The 15,264-nt window shown below is 42.0% G+C and overlaps 1 protein-coding gene across 2 annotated transcripts in view; it reads left to right on the forward strand.

Moving 5' to 3' along the window:
- nfic (nuclear factor I/C) overlaps positions 1–15,264 on the forward strand; it is a 65,668-nt gene that overhangs the window by 21,620 nt on the left and 28,784 nt on the right. For both annotated transcript variants that reach the window (XM_079158066.1, XM_079158067.1), the window contains exons 5-9: positions 2,687–2,761; positions 4,026–4,100; positions 5,077–5,197; positions 7,387–7,508; positions 9,640–9,753. In XM_079158066.1, coding sequence (XP_079014192.1) covers positions 2,687–2,761; positions 4,026–4,100; positions 5,077–5,197; positions 7,387–7,508; positions 9,640–9,753 — 507 coding nt within the window. The remainder of the gene's footprint in view (positions 1–2,686; positions 2,762–4,025; positions 4,101–5,076; positions 5,198–7,386; positions 7,509–9,639; positions 9,754–15,264) is intronic.

Consider the following 15,264-nt stretch of genomic DNA (forward strand, 5'->3'; position numbering starts at 1 on the left):
GCAGATCAGATGATACAATTACAAAGTCGATCATTGATCTCCGGCCTAAGGTGTTCTGGGACCAGGTACACTTATGAGCCACCTTATGTTCGAACATGGTGTTCGTTATGGCCAAACCATGGCTAGCACAGAGGTCCAATAATGAGACACTACTCGGGTTCAGATCGGGCAAGCCGTTCCTCCCAATCACCCCCCGCCAGGTTTCTCCGTCATTGCCCACGTGAGCGTTGAAGAACTATGGAGTCGTCAGGCGGCACCCTTTCCAGGACCCCTCCTACCGACTCCAAGAAGGCCGGATACTCCGAACTGCTGTTTGGTGCATAAGCACAAACTACAGTCAGAGCCTTGCTCCCCGCAACCCGTAGGCGCATGGAGGCGGCCCTCTCGTTCTCCGGGGAGAACTCCAACACAGCGGCGCTCAGCCGGGGGCTCGTGAGTATCCCCAATCCCACCCGGCGCCTTTCACCTTGGGCAACTCCGGAAAAGGACAAAGTCCAACCCTTCACCAGGAGCTTGGTTCCAGAGCCAGTACTGTGTATGGAAGTGAGTCCAACTATATCTAGCTGGTATCGCTCCACCTCCTGCACCAGCTCCGGCTCTTTCCCCTCTAGCGAGGTGATGTTCCACGTCCCTAGAGCTAGTCTATGCTGCCGGCGATCAGCTCGCCCAGGCCTCCGGCCTGACCCGCCGCCGGGTCTGCATTGCACCCGACCCCGATGCTTGTCCACAGGGTGGTGGGTCCACAGGGTGGCTGCTCCATGTTTTTTCTTCGGGCTGAGCCCGACCGGGCCCCATGGCCACCAGACGCTCGCCGACAAGCTCCCCTCCTGGGTGCCCCGGTTTCCCTGGTCTGGGCGAGGTGGCTGCAGACCGTGCGCTGCTTATCATCAGGGTTATTTTTAACCGCTCTTAGTCTGGGCTCTCCCCTGAGACCTGTTTGCCTTGGGAGACCCTACCAGGGGCTACTGCCCCGGACAACATAGCTCCCAGGATCACTGAGCCACTCAAACTCCTCCACCACGTTAAGGTGACGATTCGTGATTTAATGATTGTAACAATTAAAGAGTAAAATCCTTTTTGTTTAACCAGAAACGGCAGCTATATATCTCTTGACTGAAACAGTGATGTTACAGTGTCGTAAAACACACTAAATTCAAACTTGACGGAAAAAAAATAATACTATGAAAATTAAAAATAAACTGAATTAGTATGGAGAGAATTTCTAAAAAGCTACTATTTGTCATGACAAGTGGTTCTGAGGTCCGTGGATGTTTTTGAATCATACTCGGAGTTGCTGTTAGTGACGCAGAAGTTATCTGGGAACGTCTGAACTGAGCTCTTCTTTCTCATTGGTTGGTTAAAACCAAGTGTATAAATATGTTTAATGCAGCTATAAGTTGACTCCAAAAACTACAGAAAGAACTCAGTGTTCACGTCTGGTTTTCATATTGTGGCTTCAGGAGCTGTAACACCATTAGCAGTTGTTAATGGGACAGGACAGCAGAGATACAACAGCAACTGTAACTAGTGACATCGGGTCTCTGCAGCATTAATAAAATATCAAGTGACTGCAAAATAAACATGATGGACATGTGGAGGGCAAGGGCTCTATCTCACTGTGCTCTCAGTGTCAGGACTGTGGTTTTAGTACTGTGATTGTAGACACAGCTTCTACTCAGCAACACACTCAAAGAGTGCTCTAAAACCTATGCTGTTTCTAACAGCACCATAGGAGTAAAGTCAAAACGATGCAGTTTAGTTGTTATTGTTTACTTGACCTGAATGTACAGTATACTGGAGACATCGTTGGGTTGTATATTTCCTAAACTGACTGAAGGCTTATGTTTAGTTTGTGGACCATGGTCCATATCTCAAACACTTTCACTTCGTAAGATACAAAGCTACAGCATTTACTACTGATGGCCCGTCTGGTGGAATATCAATCTTGATTCCACCTGCAGCTGTTATCAGCTCAGGCAAACGTTATGATATATTATCTCTCCTCTCCCTCATATTCCATGAGCTAATTCATACTGCATATAATACGAACTACCACTGCCATTGATTGGGTTTATGTCTCCCAACAACTTCTTAAAAAAAAACATATATTTATGTAGTATTTTTCAGGACCCTACACAATTGAGTTACCAATGAACTGTGGGCCTCAGATGGTTGATGGCTTCTGCGCCATACAATTGTCCCAGTAAGACACGAGTGAGCCAGCCTGGCACACCTTAACTGAAAGTAGCCATTATTAATGTTTTTACAGCAGTAACTGTGTGACAAGTCAAAATATCCACCATGGTGACTAACACTTAGTTGGTGGGACAGAACTTGGAGGATAAAGGGACCAGACAATTTCAGACCAAAAACATCAGGGTTTCATTCATTCATTCAAAAAAAAATGGGGCCATCTGGCTGCTGCTGTAGAAGCACTATATAATGATGGACTCAACACGACTCAGACCACAGAGCACCTAAATATCCCAGTACACAGTGATGATAGGCAAGTATGTATGAGACACACCAGCTAAGAGAAACCCTGATGGATGTGTCAAAGTGTTCTTTCCCCTCACTTACCTGTTTCAGAAGTCAGTTCTCGTTCTTTTTGTGACTCTTAATCCGGTAACCGTGTCTTGTTACAATTGTCCTGATGTATGGATAGATCAAGTCTCTCTCTCTTCAGAGGCAGAGCAGAGCAGCAGTCCCAGTCGTACAGGAGTGGGTTCTGACCAGGAAGACAGTCGAACCGCCACCATGGGTAATGTAAAGGATACTCCATTATAGATGAATATTCAGTTTTTCACTCCGTGGAACCTGGTTATTCTGTAATGTACAGTACATGCATAATGTTTTTGTCGATGTATAGGACTGTTTTCCATTATTACTGTCTGTTAATTTTCTTCATAATTTTGTTCAATAATATGAACAAATACAATAATTACCTTACCCATAGATAATCCTTCAACTTTGTTAGATGTGATGGATGAAATTCATACCAAGTCCAAAAGAATATTCAACCATTTGGAAGAGAAGAAGGATTGTGATCACGAACAGTAACATGTCATCCATGTATTGAGATTGTATGGCCTGTACCTCTTAACATTATCTGCATCACCATCCTTTGCACTAGGCTCTAGTATTAGGGCTAGTAACGCAGACTGAAAAAGCTACACTGTGTGGTGATGCACATTTATATTCAGGGTCTAGGAAGCCATTCTAATAATTTGCTGGCATCCAGGAGGGAATGAAACGGTTGACAAATGGATGGTGGTTGGTGGATCTTTTTTTCTATACAAAGAAGAAAATATTTCAGATCTGATTAGTATCAAACAAACAATAATAATGAATATATACATATATGCATATACATATATTGGGATATACAAAATATATTGAATTTAATTGATAATGCTATCATTGTTTTAAGTCGCATCATTAATGCTTTCACTATCTGGCATGTCAATCATTTCTCCTTATTAACATAAGAGTAAACTGCTCTCGTTGTGCCTGGAAGGGTTTGAAGGGAAAAGAAGGGAGTCACATGGCCTGCAAGGCGGAGTTATATAATCTTGGGGGAGTGGTCTAATCTGCCTGATTACACACTGATGAGTACCACATGCCATGACAATTGGTGCACTGGTTTTGTGTTGGACCAATGCTTTAGGATTATGATATAAGGTTTTCAAAATATTCCCAATAATGGGTTTAAATTCCAAACCCATTATTGGGCATAGCAAGAAACTGGAGAGACTTTAATCTTAATGTTACACAATGCAAAACCAACACATTGAAAGAATGAAACAAAAGAAAGGTAAACATAACATAAAAGCAAACTATCAAAATAGATAATTCCACAAAGCTTTGCACAGGGGAAACACTTTGTACACAAGCACAACTCAATTTAAAAGAATGGTGCACTGAACATCCACAAAGAATTGATTGAGTGAAAGAACATCTCATCCCACTGCTTGAGATGCACACAAACACAGCAGACGTTTCTAAATGCAGTTGTGTTTCTACAGATGGTCCAGAGTTCCAGGAGAGTTTTGTGACATCAGGCGTTTTCAGTGTCACTGAGCTGGTCCAGGTCTCAAGAAGTAAGTGGCATTTACTATTAGCTTTAATCTTTACCAACCCACCACCACCATCCATTGTAACACCAATCTTTTGTTTCAGCTACATTGAGCATGTCGCTCCGTATGATTGAAGAGTTGGCAATGGGACAGTTCAGATACTGCGCATTGACAGGACAGCACTATATTCCATCAAATTTAGAAAACATGAGTTTCCCAGTCATAATTATAACTTGGATGCTGATGCCAATACTAATTGCAAGTAAGAGGCTGATAATTATTGCCATATGACAGGAACATGTCTCAACATGCATGGCATATTTTGGAGGGTTGCTCTATGGACTTGTGTAGAAATAAAAGCAATTTCATGCCAAAAAGAGTACAGTGATATACATAAATGCATATATTCGCTCAACTTCAGCTGTGCCACTACACCCACCTCAGTGAAAGTGAAATAAATAAACAATGAGAAAAAAACTGACTTGCACCAAAAAACATGGCATTGCAACAAAACCATTGTTTCCAGTACATTTTTGACTTTATGAAATGTAAAGCCAAGTCAAGTCTTTGACTTGCTAGTGGGACTTCACTTCTACATCAGGAGTCCTAAACAAGCCACTGTGAACACTTCACCATACATAATTCAAGTGTTTAACAGGACAGTTATACAGTAAAGTGAACCTACAGAAATGCCAACGGCTGATTCAAATGAACATTATCACATTTTAAAGCAAACTAATCCAGTGTGTCTGTTTTACATCTGAATGTGATAATCTGAGGTATCATCTTTACTCTGTCTGCTGCTCTGAACTGACAGACACATCGTTTTCTTGTATTAGCTTCACACTTTTGCAAGAGGGATGTAATAATACAGACAACAGATTTAGTCAACTCAACCCAAGTATTTAAATACATATTTAATTTTCAATATGTAGTGTGTGTGTGTGTGTGTGTGTGTGTGTGTGTGTGTGTGTGTGTGTGTGTGTGTGTGTGTGTGTAGCTCCAGTAGTCACAGGAGTAGGACCTAGTTTCTCTATGGGAGAGCTCCAGGGTCATCTGGCCTACGACCTCAACCAGCCAGTCAGCCTTAGACGATCACTGGCCAGCACCTCATCCAGCGGGTAATCACACACACACGCACACACACTGACTAACTTTTATTAATCCTTACCATCAGAACATCAGGGAATACATAATAAGCTGTAACAATTATTGATGTCAGCCCTTACCATGACTTTAAACTAAGCTTAGTTAGACCCAAGTTAAGACCCTCAAACAGCCTTTGAAGAAAGTTAGACTAGCCAAAATGTCCTCATCTGGCTCCCTCTGTTGGTCATATTAGAAGGCCCACCCTCAACCAAAGTCTGTATTTCCAAACCAAATATCACATAACAAGTTGACAAGGCTGTCCTGTTCCATAGGCTCCACAAATGCTGCCTTGTCATTCACAATCTCAAATCCATGATGTGCCTGTCACTAAGGATTGGGGAGGGTCTGGGTAGATGGACTGATGAGTGGGTGGATGAGTGAGCGAATGGATGGATGGGTGAGTGAGTGAATGGATGGATGGAATGGATGGATGAGTGAGTTGATAAATGAGTGGATGGATGGATGAGTAGATGGATGGCTGGATGGGTGAGTGAGTAAATGGATGAATGGATGGAAATTGTCAGTAGTCAGATGGATGGATGACTGAGCTGATGAGTGAGTGGATGGAAGGATGACTGAGTTGATGAGTGAGTGGATGGATAGATGGAACTGTTAAGAAGTTAAGGGGTGTCACTCAGTGTTCTCCAGCCATAAATGCAAGACAGACTTTGAATCCAGTTTGTAATAAAGTCAAAGATTGTTCATTTCCATGCAGCCTACTAAAGCTGAGTCCTTACCTTGGCTTTTTGTTGCATGTCAACCTCTCTCAATCTAGCCGGTCCTAACAGTGTGGAGGACCAACTAGCCTTCACTATTATCTGTTGTCTTAACATTAGCTCCAATGAATAGACCCATGGTTGAGTTACCTACCATGACCATAGCATAGCCAGGCCAGATTCAGATTAATTTACAATTCACAATTCGTGGTGGGAAGTAAAAAACAAAGAACAAAACAGCAGTACAAAGGTAAACAAGCAGAATAAATCTTTAGCTCAAAGTGAGTCATGTAAAGAGAGGAAGAACATTACTCCTGCAAACTGTCCTTGGTTTATCTGCCAGCGCAACCACAGTCCATGGCTTTAGCTTCTGTTCAGGAGGAGTGCAGAAATTGTTGTGAGCTAAAGCAAAAGTAGTATGTAAAAAAATCACAGCGTTCAATAATCACTTTGCTGCCACTGACTCATGAGGGTCAGTTTACTGGTCATGTGAAATAGCTGTATTATGTCCTCTGTAGCTCTACAGGAAATGTGTCATGGCTGTGAAAATAAACCCGATTATGTCATCACAGGTTATCAAATTCATATCAAGTCAGCATTACAAACTGACAATGTGAAAAGCATGTGTTTGACATCATCATCAAATGGTGACATTATGAGAAATGTGAAGCCCTCCCAGGATATTTCCAATGTCATGGAGGTGTGACTCTAAATTGCTGGAGTACTCCTTCAATAATAAATGTAATAGCTTCATAGTTTGGTCAACTGAAGCTTCTTATAAAAAAAGTTCAAACTTTTATAGAAAATTATAAAAAGATCAAATTGACAATTTATAGTGATACAAAATTAAAACAAATTCTCATACAAAAAAACTGGTCATTGGTGTGTAGAGTGTATTTACTCTCGCTTGCATAACTCACATTACAAACTGTAGGTTTTGTCGGTGGAGCTAGTCAGTGTCATGTATTTGCTTAATGGTGTCTCTTCCTCAGGCTGAGAGTCGGAGGTTTATTCATAATGATGCTGTCGCTGTGTGAGGTATTTTAATGAACTACTTCAATCACAATCTAAATATGATTGTAGTTGGACTACCAGCAAGCTACTGCAAAATATAGTTGAACTACTAGTTTGATTACATTACATGCACTACTCCCCAACACTGGTTAAACCTTTTTGAAGCTTTATTTATGGCAAATAATCTAATGCATAGATGTCAGCTATTATCCAAAACATCTGTATTCACTAGAGGCCTTACTTCACTCTTTACCCTCCGATCATTTCTTCTACTGTAGATACTGAAGCACTTGCAGTCGAGAGACCCCAAAGAACCTACTTAAGAAGACACTTTGGACGTATACTTTCTAGCTCTCTGCTTCCATTACTTCACACAGTGCAACATGAAACCATGATCCTAAATATCTGAGTGTCTTTATATATGTCCGCAGGAGTAAGCGTCATAAATCTGGCTCTATGGAGGAAGAGGCTGACAGTCCAGGAGGGGAGTATTACCACTCACCATCCTCTCCCGCCAGCAGCTCCAGGAACTGGACTGATGACATTGAAGGAGGTAACGGAATACGAAAATGTACATCACATTTATGGGGAGTTAATAAAGATATACATCATTTTATTCTGTTTGGTTGTATATAGTATCCCCGTGGTGAAATATATCATCAAACACTAACCCACGTGCTTCTGCAGAAACAAATACATTATTACAAAGGGAAGTAAACAATCTCACTTTACAGACACAATGAATATGTGTGTGTGGGGCGGGGGGGGGGGGGGGTGCTACTCGCAGGTGAGCGACTGTTGCATCGTGCGCGCGGATCGGGGCGGAACACCGCCGTGCGCGATACAGAGAGCAGGGGAATTGAAAACGCGCGACCATCTAGTGACAGACATGACATGCCGGCGTGTAAATAAATTAAGCACAAGTACTCGTCCTTCAAGCTCCCGTCTCTCTGCTCTTCTACTTCTTCTACTCTTCTACTCCTACAGGGTGCGCACATGACAGCTCTCATCTCGTTCGCCCCCTGGTGGTCGGCTGATTCAGGAAGCGTTTGATTTGATATGTAGCAGAGCAAGTATTTTAAACGTCAATATCGCAGACGATCATGCTCATTTAATCATGGCAGCCAAAATCGTGATCGCGATTAAAATTCGATTAATTGTGCAGACTGAAAAAAAAAATCATAATGCGTCTCTGGTATTGTTCAGGGGGCCGGACCAAATGTGGACAGCCCGCGGGCCGTAGTTTGGGGACCACTGCTCTACAGCAACGCCAACCCTTGTTCACAATAGAGCTTCAGCTTTTATATAAAAATGTTTTAATTTACAGGGACAAGGAATAATAGCTTGTTCCAAAATATGAGCTAAGGTCTACAATCAGGAAGCTGAAAGTGCACTAATTCAAGCCAAACTGTACAGTAGCAATTATCCTTTGTTGGGACTTCACTTCATTTATAGTTTGGTTATTGGTTCCTGATGTCAGGGTGGTGCCCCGTTATTATCAACATTTGACATTAATAGAAACATTAACATTAATAATTGTATCAGTATTAATAATTTAGTTTTCATACTTGCTGATAACCAAACACGCTCCTGCCAGATCCCAACACCTCTAATATTAATAAATGATGGAAATCTGGGTTAGGGCTGGACACAGGGATCAGTGTGTTGTCAGCAGTCATGTGGGTGTTGACTTCTATAAAGTGACAGCTCAGCTGCTTTGCATGTATTGACGAGCACACAAGATGCAGCAACAGCAATGAAGACTGACAAGGGCAAGATGAATCTGAGTGGAAGGCCCTCCACCGGCTCAGTCATTGACAGCTCTGTGTGGGTTTAATTACAGTATATGTTAGCTATTAGTGATGGAATATGTGTATATCAGATCATAAAGCATACATGTCACCATTGATCAATCAATATTAGAGAGTAAACGGTAATTGGACTTGTATAGCGCTTTTCTAGTCTTCCAACATGTCAAAACACTTTTACACTACATGTCATTCACCCATTCATATCCATTCATACAGTGATGGCAGGGGCTACCATGCAAGGTCCCACGGGAGCAAGTTGGAGTTAAGTGTCTTGCCGACTAGTGGAGCCGGGGATCCTCTGGTTGAAGGACGACCCCCTCTACCATTAAGCCACAGTCGCCCCATAACAGAGAGGAGAGGAGTACTCTGTCAGAACGCTAACCATCAACTGTTTATTAGAAGTGGACATGGTCTCCATGACGTCACCCATTGGTTTGTGGACTGCAGTTTTAAAGACTAGATTTTGGCATATTGGCCAATGACATCTTGGTTTTTGACCATCTCCACCTTGTTTTTTGCAACCAGAAGTGACATGAGAGTGGAGCTAAGTGCAACAGATCGCTAAATAAGACATTTTAAGGCAACAGAAATGTTACAATTGACATTGATGGAGTGAAAACACACTGTGAAAGGGTTAAAGTTGTAAGAGGCTGATCATGTCTTCAATCGTCAATAGTCATAATTAACAAACATCAACATGTTTACATGTTTATTGGAGGAGGGTACATGTCTGAGGAAATGTCTGAGGCATCTAATTTCACACTGACAAAAGGCCAATGAGGCAATGGTGGTGCTGGAGGCTTTAAACCAAAACGTTTCCAGTGCTGTTGGTTCTAGCATCAATACATATGTCCATCTGTGTTTTTGTTTTAGGTCTGTCTCCTCCAGTGAAGAAAGCAGAGCTGGACAGTCCTTCTTCCCAGGAAGACTCACCAAGACTGGGCTCCTTCACTCAGCACCACCGGCCAGTCATAGCTGTTCACAGTGGTCAGTGTGCATAAATATATATAGTATACCACACACACACACATGCAGGTGTGTCTGGTATCCTCACCTCCAATTATTATTATTATTATTATTATTATTATTATTATTATTATTATTATCATCATCATTATTATTATTCTCTCAATATAAATTACATAAATTATATAAAAGTTATTTTCACACCTTTTCTGCCAATTGAATTTTGGCATTCTCCTGAGTAATCTGCCCCTCTTCACATAAAATCTTGACGTAAAAGACAAGATGGCGGCGTAACATACCATTGTAGAAGAGGCATAGTCCGTCTAATAGTGTGATTTTTTTCTACCCCTGGCCTCCTATACATTCTGCGGTCGGCACAAGAGAAAATTCCCGTCGCCGAATATTTTACCTCCAAAGAATACTTGACCTAAAGACAGGAAACTTCCCTCAGGCATCAGCCACCATGTGCATGAAGTCTATCATTGCCCAGTACTGGAGGTAACTCCGACAGCGCCGGTGATCTTGAGTTTACTCTCTTCAACAGAATTCCCATATTTATTTGTTCGCGACGAATATTTACCTGTGGGGAACAACTAAATCCGAACAGAGATCTTTTTTTGATTTTGTTTTGGAAAAGGATTTACTCAACATAAAACAGTTTTTGTGTTGAACTCTTTATCAGGACTATTTATTTGTGGTCTTGCCTGCAAAGGACACTTTATTTTGTTAAATGTGGTTTAAATTGTAAATACACAATTCAATACACTGAAATGTTTAACTGTGGTTGCCTTGTCGCTCTGGTTATTGCTTGAAAATTTGTGTGCTCTTAATCTGGTGGTTCAGATTTATGAGAAGTCGTTTCATGACAGAGTGAATGGTGCCTTGGTTCATGTATTCATGCCGGGCAGGGGTCACTAAAAGGGGGACTGTGGTCCGGGTTCGGACCCAGACGCTGTTGTATCTGGACCCTGGACCTTAAACTGATTTTGACGGAGCGCTTCTATTTCAACCGGCGCAGCTTTTCTAGCCCTTACGGTACTTGTTCAGCGGTCCAGGAAACACACCGATCAATTACATGCGTTGTAAATCACATCACATGATGCTACCCGGGCAAACACATATGTGTATTCTGATAAGCGTCCCCCTCGAATGAGATAAACACACACACGGCAGAGACAGGGAGAGAGACCCAACAGCTCGAGAGAACGTGAGTCAGATAACTTATTTCACCTGGCGTTCTCCAAAAAGAGAAAAGTGGACAGAGAGACCAGAGCCTTTAACCAAGAATGTCCATTCTGTTAGTTTAATAACTCCAGCGACAACTGTACATGTTTAAGACTTTTACTGAAACTTCAGCTCAACAACAGCAGCTACATCTATTACACTCCTGTAGAACGACTGACTTACACACATGCACACTTAACAAACTCCCCTTTCTCTTTAAACAGAAATCACAAAAAAAATATTCTAAACTAAACTTGTAACTTTAATTATTAATGACAAGAGAGTTTGAGGGTAGAAAGGCTTTTGTTGTTTAGTTCGTTTAGCCTTTCAGTTGCCATACACTTTAGCTGAGAGCCCTCAGTAGAACGAGTGCAGATGTCCCCTTCTTTGTCAGGCAGTCAGCGAGCTGTTCCTAGCTGACCACATGATCTGCTGGATGGTCCCATAGTGTAACAATGACTGTAATGTAATAGTGGACAAGCTCCTTGATGCTGCTGATTTTGAGGCGGATTTTAGTAACTGTTTTGGTGGACTTGACAGCATCAAGAAGAGATTGATTGTCCATTACACCCGCAATGGGCAAATTGTTGCGTGTGCAATCACCTGTGGTAAATTCTGAGTAGATTGTAGCCAAGAAGACTGCACTGTCAATGCCATCTGCAAGTGCCAAAGTCTCTCCTGCTAAGGTGCTTCGGACAACTCTCCTGATCCTCTTTGACTGCCAGCATATGGGTGAGAATCTTCCATTCTCTCCCATAAGCATGACCAGGTGTCTCAATGAACACCGCTAGTTTCAGCGAGCTGTCTTTTCCCATGTGCTGAAACCTCAAGGTCATCTCTTCGGATTTCAGTTTCCTTACAAGTTTGTTTGCACAGTGTCAAGTCTGAACAGTGTAATGCTTTGTACTTGATGCTAGGATGGATATTTCACACATTATGTTGAGTCTACTTTGCCTTGCTACCCACAATATTTGGCCAATCTTTAGTCAGTTTCAGTGTCTGTTAGAGGAGCCTCTCGCTGTGTGGCTCTGGTGTGGTCCACAGGAATGGATTGCAGAATATTTATGCAAATACTTTGTTGCACGTGTCATGATTTAACCTCCATTCCAATGTAGCTGAAGCTGTTGTGCTCTTTACGTCCAACTTGAAAAGCAACTTTCAAGTGAGGGATGACTTGTGGAGAATGTTTCTTAACCACCTCAGATAAAATCATCCACCTGACAAGCAAGGACTCCCATCCCCGTAGGAGTCATCCAGCCAGTAGAACAGTGATGGATCAACTTGTGACACAGTAGCTCCCAACTGCTGCATAATGTCTTTCACTCTGTTATACTAATACAGACAATTATCTGCAAGGCCATAAACACACTCTTTCAACTTCCATAGAGTTCCTTTGCTCTGAGCTTCTTGGAGAGGACAGATATAGACATTTCGGGTTAACTTTTTGCCTTGTGAATTGGCTGCTTTAATGTCCATAGAGTTTAGCTGCCATTTCTTTTGACATATCACTCTTTTGGGAGCTCCTGAGTGTTCACTTCTTCAAAGCCTCTTGCAACTAATCTAGGGTAAACTTTAACTGATCTTTTGGTACAACACCATCAGGTGTCTCCTTGAGTGTGCACACCCACCTCGTAGAGATGCATTTCTGGCCTTCAACTGTCACCTCTTCAAACACATCATTATTTTTCTAGTTGCTGAGTTCACTGTGTTTGGTAGACATGAAGGCATCATCATTCACAATAAGTATGTCTTTTTCAGGATGGCTAGCACATAACTCAACATGCTCAGTTGGGACCACTTGAAGATTGTGTACTTGTCCTAGGTCAACGGAACCAGTAGTGCCAGAAATTTCCTCAGGCTCAATGGCCTCCAAATTATACCAGTATTTGTATGTTCCAGTGGCCTTTCCTGCCCTGCTGAGGATTTTTTCAGTGTGTGCTTGGCCACTCCCACTATCTGTATAAGTAATTACCTGTCCAGTTTTCAGACTAAGGCCTTCACAAGTTGTGGTTGAGTTGTTCGGTGATACATCAGATTGATCATGACTACTTCCTTCAGGCTGTATTGATGGGTGAGGGGGTTCACTGTTATCCTCACCATTTGTAGGCCTCTCTTCCTCACTTTCATTTTCAGTGTCAGAGTTATTCTCATTAAAGCCATGTTCTGGTAATGTGGTGTGATGTTCAGTCCCCTCCAGCTAGTTGCCCTTTCTCCCAGCACTGCCTGTGGGCTATCTACTTTTCAAAGCCTGGAGTGATGTACGCGAACGTATGTGCCTCCATGCCTCGCAAATATTAATGCACCATCTTGGCCGATGACCACACCTAGACCTTTCTATTCTGTATAATCCACCGGTTTGTAGTTGACTTTGTCCCGTTTCGTATTGGTCATCAATCGGCCGCAGTTGTTTACGAAGGGTTCTTCGGATCCTTTCAGACCACTCAGCTTCTGTAAATGCAGCATGTAATGTTGTGATATGCTGGGCTATCCAATTACTCATGTTAATACCTTCCAGAGCTGGCGGATTAGTACTGAGACCTTAAGGCAGATTTGGATTTTGCCCATATACCAGCTGGTAGGGACCGTAGCCATGCACGTTGTGCATAGAGTTCTTTGCCATCAAGGCCCATTGCTCTATGGGCTGTAAGCTGCAGTTGTTTTCACTTCAATGTTGAAGCTTTCAGCCATGTCCCTCATATCTTTGTTGTTGAATTCACCCCATCTGTGCGGCGGACCATGAACACATATCCAGCAATGTGTAAAATGCTTCACAATCTTTCTGGGTTTCTTGGTGGTTGCTCGTGCAAATCCACGGCAACAGTTTCATTGTAGGTTGAGGCCATGAGGACACCCACCGCTGGCTTTGGCTTTGGTTTGCTATATTTAATGCACTTCTTACAGTTTTTTATAATGTCTTTAAGGATTGTGGTGCATTCATCATCATCATTACCTGAGCAGGCCAGTAGTTTTTTCAGTCTGTCAGCAGAGGCATGTCCAAATTGCTAGTGTAGTTTGAACAGAAATTTCAGTTTTTCTTTTGTTTTCATGTTTTCTGTCACAGTGAGAATGTCATCTTCATTCTGGAGCTCATGTTCATCTGGGTTATTCTCATCTCTAATGTAATTTTTAACTGTCCAACAATGATTTTAACAGAGAGTAGACAGAATCATAATGGGACTGAATTGACTCAATATCTCCAAGTCATGTGTGTCTCAGTGTCTCTGTGTGTTTGTCAACTGCACTAATGAGCTCATATAAACACCTGTGTGCTTGGGTGCATGTGATTTTCAACAAAACAGTGATTTTCAACTAAACTACCTGTCAAACATATGTCCTTTATACCAAAACCATGAGTCCAATTAACAATTATGGGTACTGTGAGAGAGATAAGACTTTGTCGAACGTGGTAATGTGGATTTTATGTTTGTAGTGTTAACAAATTTGAGCTCCAGGGCAATATACAAAACTGGTACCGTCTGCTTTCTTTGAGAAATTAGTGGTGAGATTTAACATGGAGTCTAATGGAGCAGTTGATTGGAGTTCATGTCGCTCTGCGGCTATTTGAGCCAATTGTGTAAGTCCGTTGGATTCCAATGACATCTATGTGAGACAGCACAACATTTACAAGCTTTTTGGCCAAAAATGGTGTACAAAGTAAAAATTGTGGGACATGGAGCATTTTGTTTGGAAAAATCACAGAATATTTTCCTGCTCCGCTCCACTCTGACAGTTATGCCCTCACTCTAGCTCTGAACATTCCATACAATACTTAATCTGTGACTTAATGAAAACTGTGCTAGCTATCAAAATGTCCATTTGGCTCAATAAAGGCCAGCGTTTTGTAAATGTTTTAAACTTCAAATCATTGTTCTACGTTAATGTATGGCTAGTCAATATGGGCCCAAAGTTAATTTTTTTTTTTGCTGTCTACATGCCGAAACCCCATTCAAGTTAATGGAGAAAATTTGGTCCGTTTTTGGGGATTTTCGGGAAAACAGCTGGGCGAATCTCTCTAGAAAATACATAGCACACTATTCCCAATCAGGCCGCACGTTTTGATGTATTTTTTGCGCAGGTGTTGGCACCGCTGTGTGAGGAGAAGCGCACCAAACTTTCTTGATAAACATTATTATTATGATTAAGCCCGATGGATTATATACAGTATGTGCTGAAGCAGCATTCCAACAATAAAGAATAGGACAACAATAAGCCCGCAGGATTACAGTCAGTGTGCTATGGCACGGGCCTTTGTGCCACAAAGCCACACTGAAAAAAGGATGTCTAAAAAAAAGCACTAACATCACATCA

This window comes from Pholis gunnellus, assembly GCF_910591455.1.
Source record: "Pholis gunnellus genome assembly, chromosome: 4".
In the NCBI taxonomy this organism is placed as follows: Eukaryota; Metazoa; Chordata; class Actinopteri; order Perciformes; family Pholidae; genus Pholis; species Pholis gunnellus.